The sequence below is a fragment of the Ranitomeya variabilis genome, chromosome 3, assembly GCF_051348905.1.
Source record: "Ranitomeya variabilis isolate aRanVar5 chromosome 3, aRanVar5.hap1, whole genome shotgun sequence".
NCBI classification, from domain to species: domain Eukaryota; kingdom Metazoa; phylum Chordata; class Amphibia; order Anura; family Dendrobatidae; genus Ranitomeya; species Ranitomeya variabilis.
Window position 1 is genome coordinate 457,911 of NC_135234.1, and position 23,471 is coordinate 481,381.

The 23,471-nt window shown below is 46.9% G+C and overlaps 1 protein-coding gene across 5 annotated transcripts in view; it reads right to left on the minus strand.

Moving 5' to 3' along the window:
• Positions 1 to 23,471, minus strand: part of RECQL4 (RecQ like helicase 4) — a 227,312-nt gene that overhangs the window by 29,339 nt on the left and 174,502 nt on the right. For all 5 annotated transcript variants that reach the window (XM_077293510.1, XM_077293509.1, XM_077293511.1 and 2 more), the window contains 2 exons: positions 20,071 to 20,257; positions 19,291 to 19,438 (listed from right to left, as the gene is read on the minus strand). In XM_077293510.1, the coding sequence (XP_077149625.1) occupies positions 19,291 to 19,438; positions 20,071 to 20,257 (335 nt within the window). The remainder of the gene's footprint in view (positions 1 to 19,290; positions 19,439 to 20,070; positions 20,258 to 23,471) is intronic.

Below are 23,471 nucleotides of genomic sequence, written 5' to 3' on the forward strand. Positions count from 1 at the left end.
TTTTGTGATTTTTAGACGCCGCTGTACTTCCTGCTGGGTTAAGCAGGTGACATTTAATGGGGAATTTTTAGCAGATTGGCTTTTTCCTCATCCTCATCCACCATTTCACCCAGACTATTTTTAAGGGGGCCAACACTATCATTTTTTAGTTTCTTACTATTTATGTAGTAAATATACCGTATTTTTCGGACTATAAGACGCACCGTACTATAAGACGCACCCCAAATTTGGGGTGAAAAATGCAGAAAAAAAGATTTTTTATAAGATGGGGGTCCGTCTTATTGTCCGAATTTAAGATCTCTTACCTGAGGGCAGGCAGTGGCAGAGCAGGGTCACAGGAGGCATGGTGGTGGCAGAGTTGAGGTGATGCTGAGGTGCGGTGGGCGGAACGGCGTGCACCTGAGCAGGGTCCCATCCTGCTTAGGTGGGCGACGCCATGGCCTGGTGTCCATGGGGAGGTTGCTGTGGCGGTGGCAGACGTGCGGTCACTTCCTCAGGGTGCAGCGGCCAGGGTCCCTTCCACATTTGAGGTGACGCCACAGCAGTAGTGAAGGAGAGCAGCAGAGCTGGGTGGTTTTCCTGGTGGCGGCGGGCTTACCGGCATTGTGGCGGCGACAGAGGTGCGGGCATGATGTGGCAAGGTGAGCTGTATGGCGTGAGCCATACCGTAACTGATAGGATTTTTAAGTTATTACGTTTTGGCCCTTCTTGGCCACAGCACTATAATCCGAAAGCCCATGTCAACATTATCTAGAATGTATATTCTGTAGTAATGCACATTAAATTATAATATTAGTAAGTTACCACAGTTTGCATTATACTGCATTGACTCCTGCGTTAAAGGGGTGGTACAAACTCCCGATTACGTTTCCTCCTAAATCCCTATCTATTTAATGGCATAATATAAACTACCGTATGGAGAGCAGCAGCGCTGGTGAGTTACTGTATTTTCCGGTGGCGGCGGCCATCTTGCTGAGGCCGCGCGTGCGCAGATTCACTACTCTGCGTCCCAGGGCTTCAGGAAAATGGCCGCCGCGATCTCCATCTGCGCACGCGCGGACTCCCGCGGCCATTTTCCTGAAGCCCTGGGACGCAGAGTAGTGAATCTGCGCACGCGCGGCCTCAGCAAGATGGCCGCCGCCACCGGAAAATACCGTAACTCACCAGCGCTGCTGCCATCCATCAATACCGGGCCGCGGATTCACCTCAAATATGGATGGGACCTGCTCACGCCATACAGCTCACCGTGTCACATCATGCCCGCACCTCTGTCGCCGCCACAATGCCGGTAAGCCTGCGTTCCGAATATAAGACGCACCCCCCATTTTCCTCACAATTTTTTTGGGGAAAAAGTGCGTCTTATATTCCGAAAAATACGGTAACCCTAATAACCATAACTTTAGCCCTAACCCTAACTTTAGCCCTAATCCTAACTTTAGCCCTAACCCTAACTTTAGCCCTAACCCTAACTTTAGCCCTAACCCTAACTTTAGCCCCAACCCTAACTTTAGCCCCAACCCTAACTTTAGCCCCAACCCTAACTTTAGCCCCAACCCTAACCCTAGCCCTAATGGGAAAATGGAAATACATACATTTTTTTAATGTTTAAATTTTTCGCTAACAAAGGGGGTGATGAAGGGGGGTTTGATTTACTTTTATAGCGGGTTTTTTAGCAGATTTTTATGATTGGCAGCCGTCACACACTGAAAGACGCTTTTTATTGCAAAAAAATATTTTTTTGAGAGCTATAATTTTTCCATATTTTGGTCCACAGAGTCATGTGAGGTCTTGTTTTTTGCGGGACGAGTTGACGTTTTTTGTTATGATCTGGTGACCTTGGAGCCGCATGAAAACTTTCTCTGGAGTCGGTGGAACCTGTACTGACCGCAAATCCTGAACTAACACCGCAACTAGAAGTATCCGTGGGGTGTGCATAACAAACCCTTGACACCACGACACAGCCGGTGGACTAAATACCCCTATAGATGGAAATAGGAATGCTATCTCGCCTCAGAGCAGACCCCCAAAGGATAGGCAGCCCCCCACGAATAATGACTGTGAGTAGGAGAAGAATAGACACACGCAGGTAGAAAACAGGATTTAGCAAAAGAGGCCACTGTAGCTAAATAGGAAAGGATAGGACAGATTACTAGGCGGTCAGTATTAAAACCCTTCCAAAAATATCCACAACAGATAATACAAAAAGTTCCACAATCTAACTAAAGACATGGAATGTATATCTGCCACTCCAGAGAATCCAACAAGACTGAGAAAATACTGACACAATCTAAGCTGGACAAGAAAACACAAAGAATAGCACTGAATTGTGAAGCACACAGCATGTGTGCCACAGGGAAAAAAAAACAGACACTTATCTTTGCTGATTTGGCAGAAAGGCAGGAGGAACCAGGCAGAGGTCCTACACCTCCCAACAACAATTGACAACTGGCAAGGACTAATGAATCCTGCACACCTAAATACCCCAGTCAGAACTGCAATCAGCAGACACACCTGACCAGGACTGCAACCCAGGGACAACTGCATTACCACCTACTACCACCGGAGGGAACCCAAAAGCAGAATTCACAACAGTACCCTCCCCTTGAGGAGGGGTCACCGGACCCTCACCAGCGCCCCCAGGCCGATCAGGACGAGCCAGATGAAAGGCACGGACCAGATCAGCAGCATGGACATCAGAAGCAAAAACCCAAGAATTATCCTCCTGGCCATAACCCTTCCATTTGACAAGGTACTGAAGCCTCCGCCTCGAAAAACGAGAATCCAAAATCTTCTCAACCACATACTCCAACTCCCCATCAACCAAAACAGGGGCCGGAGGATCAACAGAGGGAACCACGGGCACCACATATTTCCGCAATAAAGATCTATGGAAGACATTATGGATGGCAAAAGAGGCCGGAAGGGCCAATCGAAAAGACACCGGATTAATAATCTCAGAAATCCTATAAGGACCAATAAACCGAGGCTTAAACTTAGGGGAAGAAACCTTCATAGGAACATGACGGGAAGACAACCAGACCAGATCCCCAACCCGAAGCCGGGAACCAACACACCGACGACGGTTAGCAAAACGTTGAGCCTCCTCCTGAGACAACACCAAATTGTCCACCACATGAGCCCAAATCTGTTGCAACCTGTCAACCACAGAATCCACACCAGGACAGTCAGAAGGCTCAACCTGCCCGAAGAAAAACGAGGATGAAAACCAAAATTACAAAAGAAGGGCGAAACCAAGGTAGCCGAACTAGCCCGATTATTAAGGGCAAACTCGGCCAATGGCAAGAAAGCCACCCAATCATCCTGATCAGCAGACACAAAGCATCTCAAATAAGTTTCCAAAGTCTGATTAGTTCGCTCGGTCTGGCCATTTGTCTGAGGATGAAATGCGGAAGAAAAAGACAAATCAATGCCCAGCCTAGCACAGAAGGCCCGCCAAAACCTAGAAACAAACTGGGAACCTCTGTTGGACACAATATTCTCCGGAATACCATGCAAACGAACCACATGCTGGAAAAACAACGGAACCAAATCAGAAGAGGAAGGCAATTTAGGCAAAGGCACCAAATGAACCATCTTAGAGAACCGGTCACAAACAACCCAGATAACCGACATCCTCTGGGAAACCGGAAGATCAGAAATAAAATCCATAGAAATATGCGTCCAGGGCCTCTCAGGGATCGGCAAAGGCAAAAGCAACCCACTAGCACTGGAACAACAAGGCTTGGCCCGCGCACAAGTCCCACAGGACTGCACAAAAGAACGCACATCACGTGACAAAGAAGGCCACCAAAAGGACCTACCAACCAAATCTCTGGTACCAAAAATACCAAGATGGCCAGCCAACACAGAACAATGAACCTCAGAAATCACTCTACTAGTCCTTCTATCAGGAACAAACAGTTTCCCCACTGGACAGCGGTCAGGTTTGTCAGCCTAAAATTCCTGAAGAACCCGTCGTAAATCAGGGGAAATGGCAGAAAGAACCACCCCTTCTTTCAGAATGCCGACATGCCGACCGGTTCAAGGACCTCAGGAGAATCAGGCAAAAAACTCCTAGAGAGGGCATCAGCGTTAATATTCTTAGAACCCGGAAGATACGAGACCACGAAATCAAAACAGGAAAAAAACAAGGACCATCGAGCCTGTCTAGGATTCAGCCGTCTGGCAGACTCGAGGTAAATCAGATTTTTATGATCGGTCAAGACCACAATACGGTGCTTAGCTCCCTCAAGCCAATGTCGCCACTCCTCAAACGCCCACTTCATAGCCAACAACTCCCGATTGCCGACATCATAATTGCGTTCAGCGGGCGAAAACTTACGGGAAAAGAAGGCACACGGTTTCATCAAGGAACCAACAGGATCCCTCTGAGACAAAACGGCCCCTGCCCCAATCTCAGAAGCGTCAACCTCCACCTGAAAAGGAAGAGAAACATCCGGCTGACGCAACACAGGGGCAGAAGTAAATCGGCGTTTAAGCTCCTGAAAGGCAGAGACAGCCGCAGAGGACCAATTCGTCACATCAGCGCCTTTCTTCGTCAAATCGGTCAAGGGTTTAACCACACTGGAGAAGTTAGCAATGAAACGGCGATAAAAATTAGCAAAGCCCAAAAATTTCTGAAGGCTCTTCACGGATGTGGGTTGAATCCAATCATGAATGGCCTGAACCTTAACCGGATCCATCTCCATAGATGAGGGAGAAAAAATGAAGCCCAAAAAAGAAACCTTCTGCACTCCAAAGAGACACTTAGGGTACTGTCACACATTGGCACTTTGATCGCTACGACGGTACGATCCGTGACGTTCCAGCGATATCCATACGATATCGCTGTGTCTGACACGCAGCAGCGATCAGGGATCCTGCTGAGAATCGTACGTCGTAGCAGATCGTTTGGAACTTTCTTTCGTCGCTGGATCTCCCGCTGTCATCGCTGGATCGTTGTGTGTGACAGCGATCCAGCGATGCGTTCGCTTGTAACCAGGGTAAACATCGGGTTACTAAGTGCAGGGCCGTGCTTAGTAACCCGATGTTTACCGTGGTTACAAGCGTAAAAGTAAAAAAAAAAAAACCGTACATACTTACATTCCGGTGTCTGTCCCCCGGCGTTCTGCTTCTCTGCACTGTGAGCGCCGGCCGGCCGGAAAGCGAGCGCAGCGGTGACGTCACCGCTGTGCTTTCCGGCTGGCATAGACACAGTGGAGAGAAGCAGAACGCCGGGGGACAGACACCGGAATGTGAGTATGTACTGTTTTTTTTTTTTTACTTTTACGCTGGTAACCAGGGTAAACATCGGGTTACTAAGCGCGGCCCTGCGCTTAGTAACCCGATGTTTACCCTGGTTATCCGGGGCCTTCGGCATCGTTGGTCGCTGGAGAGCTGACTGTGTGACAGCTCCCCAGCGACCACACAACCACTTACCAACGATCACGGCCAGGTCGTATCGCTGGTCGTGATCGTTGGTAAATCGTTAAGTGTGACAGTACCCTTAGACCCCTTCACAAACAAAGCATTATCACGAAGGATCTGAAATACCATCCTGACCTGTTCCACATGAGACTCCCAATCATCGGGAAAAATTAAAATGTCATCCAAATATACAATCATGAATTTATCAAGATAAGTCCGGAAGATGTCGTGCATGAAGGACTGAAAAACAGATGGAGCATTAGAGAGCCCGAATGGCATCACAAGGTATTCAAAATGGCCTTCGGGCGTATTAAACGCAGTTTTCCATTCGTCACCCTGCTTAATACGAACAAGATTATATGCCCCCCGAAGGTCAATTTTCGTAAACCAACTAGCCCCTCTAATCCAAGCAAAGAAATCGGAAAGCAGAGGTAAAGGGTATTGAAACTTGACCGTGATCATATTCAAGAGGCGATAATCAATACAGGGTCTCAAGGAGCCATCCTTCTTAGCAACAAAAAAAAAATCCCGCTCCCAACGGTGAAGAAGATGGCCGAATATGCCCTTTCTCCAAAGACTCCTTAACATAACTCCGCATGGCGGTATGTTCAGGCACAGACAGGTTGAAAAGTCGGCCCTTAGGAAACTTACAGCCTGGAATCAAGTCAATCGCACAATCACAGTCCCTATGCGGTGGAAGGGAACTGGACTTGGGCTCATCGAATACATCCTGAAAATCAGACAAAAACTCTGGAAATTCAGAAGAGGAAGAAGAGGAGATTGACATCAAAGGAACGTCATTATGAACCCCCTGACAACCCCAGCTAGTCACAGACATAGACTTCCAATCCAACACAGGATTATGTACCTGCAACCACGGAAAACCCAGCACGATAGCATCATGCAAATTATGCAACACCAGAAAACGACTGTTGTGAATTCTGCTCTTGGGCTCCCTCCGGTGGTTATAAGTGGTAGCGCTGCTGTCTTTGGATCGCTGTATTCATCAGGTGTGTCCTGTTATGAACTGGTGGCCTAGGAGCAGCATGGACGAGCTCTGGAGTAGGTGGCCTCTATACTGACCGCAGACCCTGAACTTGACACATCAACTAGAAGTAGCCGTGGGATGTTCCTGTCACTCCCTAGACACCTCGTCACGGCCGGAGGACTAATTACACCTAAAGAAAGAAACAGGAATACTATCTAGCCTCAGAGAAAATTCCCAAAGGAAAGGCAGCCCCCCACAAATATTGACTGAGAGGAGAGGGAAATCACAAACGCAGACTGAAAACAGAATTAAGCAAAGGAGGCCACGCTACCTAGAAAGAAAAGACAGGAAAGAGTACTGTGCGGTCAGTTTAAAAAATACTGCAAAATCCACCACAGAGAATACAAAAATTTCCACACCTAACTAAAGGCATGGAGGGTAACTGACTCCAGAGCTTCCAACTTGGCTGAGTAAATCTTAACACAGACAAAGCTGGACAAGAAAAAACATAGCAATTCACAGAACAATTAAGTCCACCGCATGTGGACTGCAAAAACAGAGCCAGGACTTATCTTTGATGATTTGGACAATCCAGAAGGAGAAACCAAGCAGAGATGTGGATCCCTAGAAAACAATGGACAACTGGCACTCAATAAAGGAAGGAGCCAGACTAAATAGCCCCGTCCAAAGTGGAAGCAGCTGATGACTGTTGTGAAGGAAAAACAGCAGCACTACCACTTATAACCACCGGAGGGAGCCTAAGAGCAGAACCCACAACAGAATTCACAACAGTGTCCACTTAGTGCAATTCTGACTGGGCTATTTAGTCTTGCTTGACCCTTTAGTCAGTGCCAGTTGGCCATTGTTCCTGGAGGATTCACATTCCTGCCTGGTCTCTCCTGCTTTGCTGTTATCCTGATTTCAGTCTGCGTATGTTATTTCCCTCTCCTCTCACAGTCAATATTTGTGGGGGGCTGTCTGTCCTTTGGGGATTTTCTCTGAGGCAAGATAGTTTTCCCTTTTCAATCTCTAGGGGTATTTAGTCCTCCGGCTTAGTCGAGATGTCTAGGGAGTGTTAGGTACATTCCACGGCTACTTTTAGTTGCGGTGTTAAGTTCAGGGTCTGCGGTCAGTACAGGTACCACCTTCTCCAGAGTAAGTCTCATGCTGCTCCTAGGCCACCAGATCATAACAGTACAACTGGCCCACAATGAGTTAATCGCATCTCAGAAGAAGGGAAGGAAAGTGCTGAGCCTTTTTTTTTCTGTAGTCTGTTGTGTCTTTTCTTCCCTCTTTACCTCTGGGTGGCTCAGGAGCTTGGCGCTGGCATGGATGTTCAGGGATTGGCTTCTCGTGTGGATCAACTTGCTGCTAGAGTACAGGATATTTCCGATTATATCGTTCAGACTCCGGTTTTAGAGCCTAGAATTCCAACTCCTGATTTGTTTTTTGGGGACAGGTCCAAATTTTTGAGCTTTAAAAATAACTGTAAACTGTTTTTTGCTCTGAAACCCCGTTCCTCTGGTGATTCCACCCAGCAGGTTAAAATAGTCATCTCTCTGCTGCGTGGCGATCCGCAGGATTGGGCATTTTCCCTGGAATCTGGGAATCCTGCTTTGCTTAATGTAGACACCTTTTTTCAAGCGCTAGGGTTATTGTATGATGAACGTAATTCAGTGGATCATGCTGAGAAGACCTTGTTGGCCCTGTGTCAGGGTCAAGAAGCGGCAGAATCGTATTGCCAGAAATTTAGAAAATGGTCTGTGCTGACTAAATGGAATGAGGATGCCTTGGCGGCAATTTTCAGAAAGGGTCTTTCTGAATTCGTTAAAGATGTTATGGTGGGGTTCCCCACGCCTGCTGGTCTGAGTGATTCTATGTCTCTGGCCATTCAGATTGATCGGCGCTTGCGCAGAGTTGTGCATACTATGGCGTTGTCTTCTGAGCGGAGTCCTGAGCCTATGCAGTGTGATAAGGATTGTGTCTAGAGCTGAACGACAAGGATTCAGACGTCAGAATAGGTTGTTTTTACTGCGGCGATTCTGCTCATGTTATTTCTGATTGTCCTAAGCGTACCAAGAGAATTGCAAGTTCCGTTATCATCAGTACTGTACAACCCAAATTTCTGTTATCTGTGACCCTGATCTGCTCATTATCTGTCATGGCATTTGTGGATTCAGGCGCCGCTTTAAACTTAATGGACTTAGAATTTGCCAGAAGTTGTGGTTTCCCCTTGCAGCCTTTGCAGAGTCCTATTCCTTTGAGGGGCATTGATGCTACACCGTTGGCTAAAAATAAACCTCAGTTTTTGACACAGCTGACCATGTGCATGGCGCCAGCCCATCAGGAAGATTGTCGTTTTCTGGTGTTGCATAATTTGCATGATGCTATTGTTACATATAGTTACATAGTTATTGAGGTTGAAGGAAGACTTTAAGTCCATCTAGTTCAACCCATAGCCTAACCTAACATGCCCTAACATGTTGATCCAGAGGAAGGCAAAAAAAACCCATGTGGCAAAGAGTAACTCCACCATGGGGAAAAAAATTCCTTCCCGACTCCACATACGGCAATCAGACTAGTTCCCTGGATCAACGCCTTATCAAGGAATCTAGTATATATACCCTGTAATATTATACTTTTCCAGAAAGGTATCCAGTCCCCTCTTAAATTTAATTAATGAATCACTCATTACAACATCATACGGCAGAGAGTTCCATAGTCTCACTGCTCTTACAGTAAAGAATCCGCGTCTGTTATTATGCTTAAACCTTCTTTCCTCCAGACGTAGAGGATGCCCCCTTGTCCCTGGTCTATGATTAAAAAGATCATCAGAAAGGTCTTTGTACTGTCCCCTCATATATTTATACATTAACATAAGATCACCCCTTAGTCTTCGTTTTTCCAAACTAAATAGCCCCAAGTGTAATAACCTATCTTGGTATTGCAGACCCCCCAGTCCTCTAATAACCTTGGTCGCTCTTCTCTGCACCCGCTCTAGTTCAGCTATGTCTTTCTTATACACCGGAGACCAGAACTGTGCACAGTATTCTAAGTGTGGTCGAACTAGTGACTTGTATAGAGGTAAAATTATGTTCTCCTCATGAGCATCTATGCCTCTTTTAATGCATCCCATTATTTTATTTGCCTTTGTAGCAGCTGCCTGACACTGGCCACTGAATATGAGTCTGTCATCCACCCATACACCCAGGTCTTTTTCATTGATGGTTTTGCCCAGAGTTTTAGAATTAAGCACATGGTTATACATCTTATTACTTCTACCCAAGTGCATGACCTTACATTTATCCCCATTAAAGCTCATTTGCCATTTATCAGCCCAAGCTTCTAGTTTACATAAATCATCCTGTAATATAAAATTGTCCTCCACTGTATTGATTACCCTACAGAGTTTAGTGTCATCTGCAAATATTGAAGTTCTACTCTGAATGCCCCCTACAAGGTCATTAATAAATATGTTAAAAAGAAGAGGGCCCAATACTGACCCCTGTGGTACCCCACTGCTAACCGCGACCCAGTCCGAGTGTGCTCCATTAATAACCACCCTTTGTTTCCTATCCCTGAGCCAGCTCTCAACCCACTTACACATATTTTCCCCTATCCCCATTACTCTCATTTTATGTATCAACCTTTTGTGTGGCACCGTATCAAAAGCTTTGGAAAAGTCCATATACACTACATCCACTGGGTTCCCTTTGTCCAGTCCGGAACTTACCTCTTCATAGAAGCTGATCAAATTAGTCTGACATGAGCGGTCCCTAGTAAACCCGTGCTGATACTGGGTCATGAGGTTATTCCTCTTCAGATACTCCAGTATAGCATCCCTTAGAATGCCCTCCAGGATTTTACCCACAGTAGAGGTTAAGCTTACTGGCCTATAATTACCGAGTTCAGTTTTTGTCCCCTTTTTGAATATTGGCACCACATTTGCTATACGCCAGTCCTATGGTACAGACCCTGTTATTATGGACTCTTTAAAGATTAAAAATAATGGTCTATCAATGACTGTACTTAGTTCCTGCAGTACTCGGGGGTGTATCCCATCCGGGCCCGGAGATTTGTCAATTTTAGTGATTTTTAGACGCCGCTGTACTTCCTGCTGGGTTAAGCAGGTGACATTTAATGGGGAATTTTTATCACTAGTCATATTGGCTGCCATGGGATTTTCTTTTGTAAATACTGATGAAAAAAAGTCATTTAGCAGATTGGCTTTTTCCTGTGGTTACAGGTGCATAATCCGGTATTGGATTGGAAATCTATGTCTGTGACTAGTTGGGGTTGTCAGGGGGTTCATGGTGACGTTCCTTTGATGTCAATTTCCTCCTCCCCCTCTTCTGAAATTCCTGAGTTTTTGTCAGATTTCCAGGATGTATTCGATGAGCCCAAATCCAGTTCCCTTCCACCGCATAGGGACTGTGATTGTGCTATTGACTTGATTCCAGGCTGTAAGTTCCCTAAGGGCCGACTTTTCAACCTGTCTGTGCCAGAACATGCCGCCATGCGGAGTTATGTTAAGGAGTCTTTGGAGAAGGGGCATATTTGGCCATCTTCTTCACCATTGGGAGCAGTTTTTTTTTTGTTGCCAAGAAGGATGGCTCCTTGAGACCCTGTATTGATTATCGCCTCTTGAATAAGATCACGGTCAAATTCCAATACCCTTTGCCTTTGCTTTCTGATTTGTTTGCTAGGATTAAGGGGGCTAGTTGGTTTACTAAGATTGACCTTCGAGGGGCATATAATCTTGTTCGTATTAAGCAGGGTGACGAATGGAAAACTGCGTTTAATACGCCCGAAGGCCATTTTGAATACCTTGTGATGCCATTCGGACTCTCTAATGCTCCATCTGTGTTTCAGTCCTTCATGCATGATATATTTCGGAATTATCTTGATAAATTCATGATTGTATATTTGGATGATATTTAGATTTTTTCAGATGATTGGGAGTCTCATGTGAAACAAGTCAGGATGGTATTTCAGATCCTTCGTGATAATGCCTTGTTTGTGAAGGGGTCCAAGTGCCTCTTTGGAGTAAAGAAGGTTTCTTTTTTGGGCTTCATTTTTTCTCCCTCATCTAAAGAAATGGATCCGGTTAAGGTTCAGGCCATTCATGATTGGATCCAGCCCACATCCGTGAAGAGCCTTCAGAAATTTTTGGGCTTTGCTAATTTTTATCGCCGTTTCATTGCCAACTTCTCCAGTGTGGTTAAACCCCTGACCGATTTGACGAAGAAAGGCGCTGATGTGACAAATTGGTCCTCTGCGGCTGTTTCTGCCTTTCAGGAGCTTAAACGCCGATTTACTTCTGCCCCTGTGTTGCGTCAGCCGGATGTTTCTCTTCCTTTTCAGGTGGAGGTTGACGCTTCTGAGATTGGGGCAGGGGCCCTTTTGTCTCAGAGGAATTCTGATGGTTCCTTGATGAAACCGTGTGCCTTCTTTTCTCGAAAGTTTTCGCCTGCGGAACGCAATTATGATGTCGGCAATCGTGAGTTGTTGGCTATGAAGTGGGCATTTGAGGAGTGGCGACATTGGCTTGAGGGGGCCAAGCACCGTATTGTGGTCTTGACCGATCATAAGAATCTGATTTACCTCGAGTCTGCCAAACGGCTGAATCCTAGACAGGCCCGATGGTCCCTGTTTTTCTCCCGTTTTGATTTTGTGGTCTCGTATCTTCCGGGTTCTAAGAATGTTAAGGCTGATGCCCTCTCTAGGAGCTTTTTGCCTGATTTCCCTGGGGTCCTTGAGCCGGTCGGCATTCTGAAGGAAGGGGTGATTCTTTCTGCCATCTCCCCTGATTTACGACGGGTTCTTCAGGAATTTCAGGCTGATAAACCTGACCGCTGTCCAGTGGGGAAACTGTTTGTTCCTGACAGATGGACTAGTAAAGTGATTTCAGAGGTTCATTGTTCTGTGTTGGCTGGCCATCCTGGGATATTTGGTACCAGAGATTTGGTTGGTAGGTCCTTTTGGTGGCCTTCTTTGTCACGGGATGTGCGTTCTTTTGTGCAGTCCTGTGGGACTTGTGCGCGGGCCAAGCCTTGCTGCTCCCGCGCTAGTGGGTTGCTTTTGCCTTTGCCGGTCCCTGAGAGGCCTTGGACGCATATTTCTATGGATTTTATTTCAGATCTTCCGGTTTCCCAGAGGATGTCGGTTATCTGGGTGGTTTGTGACCGGTTTTCTAAGATGGTTCATTTGGTACCTTTGCCTAAATTGCCTTCCTCTTCTGATTTGGTTCCGTTGTTTTTCCAGCATGTGGTTCGTTTGCATGGCATTCCGGAGAATATTGTGTCCGATAGAGGTTCCCAGTTTGTTTCTAGGTTTTGGCGGGCCTTTTGTGCTAGGCTGGGCATTGATTTGTCTTTTTCTTCCGCATTTCATCCTCAGACAAATGGCCAAACCGAGCGAACTAACCAGACTTTGGAAACTTATTTGAGATGCTTTGTGTCTGCTGATCAGGATGATTGGGTGGCTTTCTTGCCATTGGCCGAGTTTGCCCTTAATAATCGGGCTAGTTCTGCTACCTTGGTTTCACCCTTCTTTTGTAATTCTGGTTTTCATCCTCGTTTTTCTTCAGGGCAGGTTGAGCCTTCTGATTGTCCTGGGGTGGACTCTGTGGTTGACAGGTTGCAGCAAATTTGGGCTCATGTTGTGGACAATTTGGTGTTGTCCCAGGAGGAGGCTCAGCGTTTTGCTAACCGTCGTCGGTGTGTTGGTTCCCGGCTTCGGGTTGGGGATTTGGTCTGGTTGTCTTCCCGTCATGTTCCTATGAAGGTTTCTTCCCCTAAGTTCAAGCCTCAGTTTATTGGTCCTTATAGGATTTCTGAGATTATCAATCCTGTGTCTTTTCGTTTGGCCCTTCCAGCATCTTTTTCCATCCATAATGTTTTTCATAGATCTTTGTTGCGGAAATATGTGGTGCCCTTTGTTCCCTCTGTTGATCCTCCTGCCCCGGTGTTGATTGATGGGGAGTTGGAGTATGTGGTGGAGAAGATTTTGGATTCTCGTATTTCGAGGCGGAAGCTTCAGTATCTTGTCAAATGGAAGGGTTATGGCTAGTGTTGAGCGATACTTTCCGATATCGGAAAGTATCGGTATCGGAAAGTATCGGCCGATACCGTCACAGTATCGGAATCCAATCCGATACCGATACCCGATCCCAATGCAAGTCAATGGGACTCAAGTATCGGACGGTATTCCTGATGGTTCCCAGGGTCTGAAGGAGAGGAAACTCTCCTTCAGGCCCTGGGAACCATATAAATGTGTAAAAGAAAGAAGTAAAATAAAAAATATCGCTATACTCACCTGTCCGACGCAGCCGGGACCTCAGCGAGGGAACCGGCAGCGTTGTTTGTTTAAAAATCGCGCTATTACTTGGTTACGTCAATTCCCGGCTTGTGATTGGTCAGGTCGGCCATGTTGCCGGGACGCGGACCAATCACAGCAAGCCGTGACGAAATTACGTCACGGCTTGCTGTGATTGGTCAGGGCGGCCATATTGCCGGGACGCGGACCAATCACAAGCCGTGACGTCACGGGAGGCTGGACACGCGCTCATTTTAAAATGGGCGCGTGTCCAGCCTCCCGTGACGTCACGGCTTGTGATTGGTTGCGCCGCGGTCAACCAATCACAAGCCGGGAGGCTGGACGCGCTCATTTTAAAATGGGCGCGTGTCCAGCCTCCCGTGACGTCACGGCTTGTGATTGGTTGCGCCGCGGTCAACCAATCACAAGCCGGGAGGCTGGACACGCGCCCTTTTTAAAATGAGCGCGTTTCCAGCCTCCCGTGACGTCACGGCTTGTGATTGGTTAATGGCGGCCATGTTGCCGGGACGCGGACCAATCACAGCAAGCCGTGACGTATTTTCGTCACGGCTTGCTGTGATTGGTCCGCGGCCCGGCAACATGGCCGCCCTGACCAATCACAAGCCGGGACTTCGCGTAACCATGTAAAAGCGGGAATTTTAAACAAACAACGCTGCCGGTTCCTGCGCTGAAGTCCCGGCTGCGTCGGACAGGTGAGTATAGCGATATTTTTTATTTTAATTCTCTCTTTTACACATTTTAACATTAATGTTGTTCCGATACCCGATACCACAAGAGTATCGGAATCCCGGTATCGGAATTCCGATACAGCAAGTATCGGCCGATACCCGATACTTGCAGCATCGGAATGCTCAACACTAGTTATGGCCAGGAGGATAATTCTTGGGTTGTTGCCTCCGATGTTCATGCTGACGATTTGGTTTGTGCGTTTCATTTGGCTCGTCCTGATCGGCATGGGGGCTTTGGTGAGGGTTCGGTGACCCCTCCTCAAGGGGGGGGGGGGGGGTACTGTTGTGAATTCTGCTCTTGGGCTCCCTCCGGTGGTTATAAGTGGTAGCGCTGCTGTCTTTGGATCGCTGCATTTATCAGGTGTGTTCACTTATTGCAATTCTGACTGGGCTACTTAGTCTTGCTTGACCCTTTAGTCAGTGCCAGTTGTCCATTGTTCCTGGAGGATTCACATCCCTGCCTGGTCTCTCCTGCTTTGCTGTTCATTTCAACAAAGATAAGTTCTGGCTTTGTTTTTTGCAGTCCATATGCTGTGGGCTTTATTGTTCAGTTCTTTTCCATGTTTTTGTCTTGTCTAGCTTGGTCTGCATAAGGATTTGTTCAGCCAAGCTGGTATCTCTGGAGATGCAGATATACCCTCCATATCTTTAGTTAGATGTGGAGATTTTGTATTTTCTGTGGTGGATATTTTCTAGTGTGTTAATACTGACCGCATAGTACTCTGTCCTATCCTTTCTATTTAGCTAGAGTGGCCTCCTTTGCTAAATCCTGATTTCAGTCTGCGTATGTTACTTCCCTCTCCTCTCACAGTCAATATTTGTGGGGGGCTGTCTATCCTTTGGGGATTTTCTCTGAGGCAAGATAGTTTTCCCTTTTCTATCTCTAGGGGTATTTAGTCCTCCGGCTGTGTCGAGATGTCTAGGGAGTGTTAGGTACATTCCACGGCTACTTCTAGTTGCGGTGTTAAGTTCAGGGTCTGCGGTCAGTACAGGTACCACCTTCTCCAGAGTACGTCTCATGCTGCTCCTAGGCCACCAGATCATAACACTCTCCAAACGCAACATGGCGTCCCATCTCAATTCGTCAATTTTGCATTCAAAAGTAAAATGGTGCTCCTTTCCTTCCGAGCACTGCCATGCGCCCAAACAGTGGTTTACCCCCACATATGGGGTATCAGCGTACTCAGGACAAATTGTACAACAACTTTTGGGTCCCATTTTCTCCAGTTACCCTTGGTAAAATAAGACAAATTGGAGCTGAAGTAAATTTTGTGTGAAAAAAAGTTAAATGTTCATTTTAATTTAAACATTCCAAAAATTCCTGTGAAACACCTGAAGGGTTAATAAACTTCTTGAATGTGGTTTTGAGCACCTTGAGGGGGTGCAGTTTTTAGAATGGTGTCACACTTGGGTATTTTCTATCATATAGACCCCTCAAAATGACTTCAAATGAGATGTGGTCCTTAAAAAAAATGTGTTGTAAAAATGAGAAATTGCTGGTCAACTTTTAACCCTTATAACTCCCTATCAAAAAAAAATTTTGGTTCAAAAATTGTGCTGATGTAAAGTAGACATGTGGAAATGTTGCTTATTAAGTATTTTGCGTGACATATGTCTGTGATTTAAGGGCATAAAAATTCAAAGTTGGAAATTTTCAAAATGTTCGCCAAATTTCCATTTTTTTCACAAATAAACGCAAGTTATATCGAATAAATTTTACCACTATCATGAATTACAATATGTCACGAGAAAACAGTGTCAGAATCACCAAGATCCGTTGAAGCGTTCCAGAGTTATAACCTCAAAGGGACGGTGGTCAGAATTGTAAAAATTGGCCCGGTCATCAACGTGCAAACCACCCTCGGGGCTTAAGGGGTTAAATGACAAACAACAAAATTCTAACCTTATCACTAATAAACTCTTTGTGCAGAATCATTTGGAACACAGTGTATAGATAGATTGACAGAAGGAATGAGAGATAGAAAGAAGGAATGAGATAGAAAGAAGGAATGAGATAGAAAGAAGGAATGAGATAGACAGAGCTATACATACAGATAATATCTATCGATCTATTTGTCTATCCTATATCTATCTATCTATCTATCTATCTACAGTTAGGTCCATATATATTTGGACAGAGACAACATTTTTCTAATTTTGGTTATAGACATTACCACAATGAATTTTAAACAAAACAATTCAGATGCAGTTGAAGTTCAGACTTTCAGCTTTCATTTGAGGGTATCCACATTAAAATTGGATGAAGGGTTTAGGAGTTTCAGCTCCTTAACATGTGCCACCCTGTTTTTAAAAGGGACCAAAAGTAAGTGGACAGATTATATAATTTAAAATAAAATTTTAATTTTTCGTACTTGGTTGAAAACCCTTTGTTGGCAATGACTGCCTGAAGTCTTGAACTTATAGACATCACCAGACGCTGTGTTTCCTCCTTTTTGATGCTCGGCCAGGCCTTCACTGCGGTGGTTTTCAGTTGCTGTTTGTTTGTGGGCCTTTCTGTCTGAAGTTTAGTCTTTAACAAGTGAAATGCTGCTCAATTGGGTTGAGATCAGGTGACTGACTTGACCATTCAAGAATATTCCACTTCTTTGCTTTAATAAACTCCTGGGTTGCTTTGGCTTCATGTTTTGGGTCATTGTCCATCTGTAGTATGAAACGACGACCAATCAGTTGGGCTGCATTTGGCTGGATCTGAGCACACAGTATGGCGGCTCTGAATACCTCAGAATTCATTCCTGTGTCACATCAATAAACACTAGTGACCCAGGCAGCCATGCATGCCCCAGCCGTCACACTGCCTCCGCCGTGTTTTGCAGATGATGTGGTATGCTTTGGATCATGAGCTGTACCACGCCTTCGCCATACTTTTCTCTTTCCATCATTCTGGTAGAGGTTGATCTTGGTTTCATCTGTCCACAGAATGTTCTTCCAGAACTGTGCCGGCTTTTTTAGATGTTTTTAGCCTTTTTATTCTTGATGCTTATGAGTGGCTTGCACCGTGCAGTGAACCCTCTGTAGTTACTTTCATGCAGTCTTCTCTTTATGGTAGATTTGGATATTGATACGCCGACCTCCTGGAGAGTGTTGGTCACTTGGTTGGCTGTTGTGAAGGGGTTTCTCTTCACCATGGAGATTATTCTGCGATCATCCACCACTGTTGTCTTCCGTGGGCGCCCAGGTCTTTTTGCATTGATGAGTTCACCAGCGCTTTCTTTCTTTCTCAGGATGGACCAAACTGTAGATTTTGCCACTCCTAATATTGTAGCAATTTTTCAGATGGTTTTTTTTCTGTTTTCGCAGCTTAAGGATGGCTTGTTTCACCTGCATGGAGAGCTCCTTTGACCGCATGTTTACTTCACAGCAAAACCTTCCAAATGCAGCACCACACCTCAAATCAACTCCAGGCCTCTTATCTGCTTAATTAAGAATGACATAACGAAGGGATTGCCCACACCTGTCCATGAAATAGCCTTGGAGTCAATTGTCCAATTACTTTTGGTCCCTTTAAAAACAGGGTGGCACATGTTAAGGAGCTGAAACTCCTAAACCCTTCATCCAATTTTAATGTGGATACCCTCAAATGAAAACTGAAAGTCTGAACTTCAACTGCATCTGAATTGTTTTGTTTAAAATTCATTGTGGTAATGTCTATAACCAAAATTAGAAAAATGTTGTCTCTGTCCAAATATATATGGACCTAACTGTATCTATCTATCTATCTGTGTAATGGAGTGTGGGTTGGACAAATGTAAAAGGACAAGACAAGAAATGACATCACAAATCTTTTTTTTTTTGTTCAATAAGAGATCTTTATTAAGCTTTCAAAAACGCATACAAATCCGCATAAAAAATCCCATCAAAAAACGCACCTGCGTTTTCTGCCAAGAGCTGCAGATTTAGTGCAGGTAAGTCTGCAACGTGTGCACACAGCCTCACTCTTTTAACATGGGGCGGAGCTACATTAACTCTTCGGGCCCTTAGTATACAAAATCTTAGTCTTTTTGGAAGTTTGTCCATCTCTATTAGATTGGTAAATGGAGGTTTTGTCTACTTGAAATGCGTTGCTGTCAGGAGTTGTTAATTATTCCACTTTACCAGTCATTCATTCTTACCCCAATAACCATTGTTATTTTTAATTTATTTACAGTTGTCTACTTTTTATGCCATCAATCTATTTTTCTACCATGGGCAGAAGCACCTGTGTTCCCTAATATTTCCATGGGACATGAGGTTGGAGAAGTCTTTCTCAGCTCAGATCTCATCCCCACGTCTCATACCTGTGTGTGGAATACGAGGTTCTACCTGGAATTTATTTCTTCCTTCTTCTGCTGCTCACTTTTCCCTCTCCATAGATTTTAACAGGCAGCAGTAATCTGATCCATCCATTGATTTATACAGTCACTGGTCTGAGCAGACCTCAACACGAACCTCCCAAGACCCTATTCTAAATATCACATGATTAACGCCCTCATGGACCCCCTGCTTGGCAGTGAAGTCCTCCACAAACCGAGCAGTCCGTGTTTGCTGGATAAGATGAGCGATTGAGAATAAACAGAAAAGTAGCAAATGGCTCACCATGGTGCACCCTCATTGGAAAGCCTCATTCCCGGGGCATCTCCACATTCACTGCAGGATCAACCAATGTCTCTTCTGCGAATCAGCGCATCGACAAGAAGAGCAATCTGAGGCACCCCAGCTTTAGAGATAGACTGGAGACAGAGAGATTTCCATCCTCCAGACAGACGTCATTACATAATACAAAATGATTACATGGTTCTTCTTTGCACATACCTTCACCTGACCGTCTGCAGGGTCGTAATCTTCAGGTTCGTCTAGAGGATCTGTCCCCTCGAAGTAGCGGAGAATGAGAGTCTTCAGCTGTGCACTGCGCTCAGGGTTCATCTTCTCAGCACATACGCCACTGCTTCTGTATGCCACACTGATACATGAGGGAGACATTTTAGTTCAGGTGCGAGAAAGCCCACACATCAGGCTCTGCTCACATCTATGTGTTGCCATGCCATCCATCCAAAAGAGGTAGGACACAGCAGGGGCGAGACTAAAGTCAATGAGGACGTACGTGGGGAAGACGGGACAAACAGGAGACAGTCAAGATAGAAAAGACACGACATATGGGATACAGACTGTGAAGGAGATAAGAGCAGAGCGTGGGAAGAAGAGGGGGTGAAAGGCAGGGTAAGCAAGCGACAAGTGGGGTAAGATCAGGCAAGATTAAGGAAAGGTGGGGACAGTCAAGGATGGAAGACGAGATGCACAGGAGACAATCAAGATGGGAAAGAGAAAGCAAGATGAACACGTCAGGTGAGATGAGGTGGAACGTGAGAAAAATGAGACAAATGGGAGATAGCTGGAATGAGGCAGGAGGTGGACAAGAGTTGGACAAAAGACAGTCATAGGGGAGAGACAAGAAAAGAGAGTAGAAGGAGGGGAATATTTCTACAGCTTTCAGAGACCTTGTTATCTTTTGCCCAGCTAAGCTCTGTGTGCATGCTTATGTGGAGGGAGAAGTAATGATGGCATCTTACGTATGCCCGGCTGTGAGGGACGCACCTATGAAACACTCTGTAGCAGGACTTTAGCTGCCTTAACGCAGTCGCTTCCCGGGATGTCACTTTCTGGTGAAGGAAATCACAAACTTCTTCCAGTTCCTCGTTTGAGAGATCACCATAAGAACGAAAGTGGAAAGAAAGTTTACTGAACTCCACTAGCACTCCACTCCTACCAGTACCACGAAATCCTGAGACAAAACCAATGACAGTGTTAGATACAATGTGTGGGACCCTAGGACCTATGCGGCGTGTCCAATCATACACCCCTGCAGCAAGTGAGAAACTGATCTAATCTGCAAAGCCAAGAAGATAGGCAACTCTAGAGCAGGAGCAGTCGTTAATGGAATGACGAAGATCACCAGGAGGACATTGCCAGACAACCAGGAGAATGGGCAACTAGTGCTGGAGGTCACCAGGAGGATGGTGCCCGACATCACCAGGAGAATGGTACTTACTGCCGGAGGTCACAAGGAGGATGGTGCCCGACATCACCAGGAGAATGGCACCTACTGCCGGAGGTCACCAGGAGAATGATGCCAGACATCACCAGGAGAATGGCACCTAGTGCCAGAGGTCACCAGGAGGATGGTGCCAGACATCACCAGGAGAATAGCACCTAGTGTTGGAGGTCACCAGGAGGATGGTACCTACTGCCGGAGGTCACCAGGAGGGTGGTGCCAGACATCACCAGGAGAATGGCACCTAGTGCTGGAGGTCATCAGGAGGATGGTGCCAGACATCACCAGGAGAATGGCACCTAGCGCTGGAGGTCACTAGGAGGGTGGTGCCACACATCACCAGGAGAATGGCACCTACTGCCGGAGGTCACCAGGAGGGTGGTGCCAGACATCACCAGGAGAATGGCACCTAGTGCTGGAGGTCACCAGGAGGGTGTTGCCAGACATCACCAGGAGAATGGCAAATAGTGCTGGAGGTCACCAGGAGGGTGGTGCCAGACATCACCAGGAGAATGGCACCTAGTGCCGGAGGTCACTAGGAGGATGCTGCCAGACATCACCAGGAGAATGGCACCTAGTGCCGGAGGTCACCAGGAGGATGGTGCCAGACATCACCAGGAGAATGGCACCTAGTGCCGGAGGTCACCAGGAGGATGGTGCCAGACATCACCAAGAGAATGGCACCTAGTGTTGGAGGTCACCAGGAGGATGGTGCCAGACATCACCAGGAGAATGGCACCTAGTGCTGGAGGTCACCAGGAGGGTGGTGCCGGACATCACCAGGAGAATGGTACCTAGTGCTGGAGGTCACCAGGAGGGTGGTGCCAGACATCACCAGGAGAATGGCACCTAGTGCTGGAGGTCACCAGGAGGGTGGTGCCAGACATCACCAGGAGAATGGCAAATAATGCTGGAGGTCACTAGGAGGATAGTGCCAGACATCACCAGGAGAATGGCACCAGACATCACCAGGAGAATGGCACCTAGTGCCGGAGGTCACCAGGATAGTGCCAGACATCTCCAGGAGAATGGCACCTAGTGCCGGAGGTCACTAGGAGGATGGTGCCAGACATCACCAGGAGAATGGCACCTAGTGCCGGAGGTCACTAGGAGGATGGTGCCAGACATCACCAGAATGGCACCTAGTGCCGGAGGTCACTAGGAGGATGGTGCCAGACATCACCAGGAGAATGGCACCTAGTGCCGGAGGTCACTAGGAGGATGGTGCTAGACATCACCAGAATGGCACCTAGTGCTGGAGGTCACCAGGAGGATGGTGCCAGACATCACCAGGAGAATGGCACCTAGTGCTGGAGGTCACCAGTAGGATGGTGCCAGACATCACCAGGAGAATGGCACCTAGTGTTGGAGGTCACTAGGAGGATGGTGCCAGACATCACCAGGAGAATGGCACCTAGTGCTGAAGGTCACTAGGAGGATGGTGCCAGACATCACCAGAATGGCACCTAGTGTCGGAGGTCACCAGGAGGATGATGCCAGACATCCCCAGGAGAATGGCACCTAGTGTTGGAGGTCACCAGGAGGATGGTGCCAGACATCACCAGGAGAATGGCACCTACTGCTGGAGGTCACTAGGAGGATGGTGCCAGACATCACCAGGAGAATGGCACCTAGTGCTGGAGGTCACCAGGAGGGTGGTGCCAGACATCACCAGGAGAATGGCACCTAGTGCCGGAGGTCACTAGGAGGATGGTGCCAGACATCACCAGGAGAATGGCACCTAGTGCCGGAGGTCACCAGGAGGATGGTGCCAGACATCACCAGGAGAATGGCACCTAGTGCCGGAGGTCACCAGGAGGATGGTGCCAGACATCACCAGGAGAATGGCACCTAGTGCCGGAGGTCACCAGGAGGATGGTGCCAGACATCACCAGGAGAATGGCACCTAGTGCCGGAGGTCACCAGGAGGATGGTGCCAGACATCACCAGGAGAATGGCACCTAGTGCCGGAGGTCACCAGGAGGATGGTGCCAGACATCACCAGGAGAATGGCACCTAGTGCCGGAGGTCACTAGGAGGATGGTGCCAGACATCACCAGGAGAATGGCACCTAGTGCCGGAGGTCACTAGGAGGATGGTGCCAGACATCACCAGGAGAATGGCACCTAGTGCCGGAGGTCACCAGGAGGATGGTGCCAGACATCACCAGGAGAATGGCACCTAGTGCCGGAGGTCACCAGGAGGATGGTGCCAGACATCACCAGGAGAATGGCACCTAGTGCCGGAGGTCACCAGGATAGTGCCAGACATCTCCAGGAGAATGGCACCTAGTGCCGGAGGTCACTAGGAGGATGGTGCCAGACATCACCAGGAGAATGGCACCTAGTGCCGGAGGTCACTAGGAGGATGGTGCCAGACATCACCAGGAGAATGGCACCTAGTGCCGGAGGTCACTAGGAGGATGGTGCCAGACATCACCAGAATGGCACCTAGTGCCGGAGGTCACTAGGAGGATGGTGCCAGACATCACCAGGAGAATGGCACCTAGTGCCGGAGGTCACTAGGAGGATGGTGCCAGAGACATCACCAGGAGAATGGCACCTAGTGCTGGTGTTCAGCAGGAAGTTTGTTATATGCCTGTCTTGTCAAGACTTATTGGTAGCTCATTATTGGATTATGAACTGTTTGTTACAGGAATACTACTTACCAAAGGTGAAATCAACCTTGCTACCCCCAAAATCTCAAATCTGTAAGCACATGTGAGCACTTGAGAGAATTATATCAATTTTTAATTAAATACAAGTTTAACAAAATAAATACAAAAATAAGAGCGGTGCCTCTAATGTGAGGGACAAACTGACAAATAAGACAATACAAGGTCAGTCCATAAATATAAGCCCAGTCGCTCAAACATGGTACATGGAAAGAGGTATATAATTTTTTGCCTCCTGAAGAAGCGTGTTTGAAATGCGCGTCGGAGTAG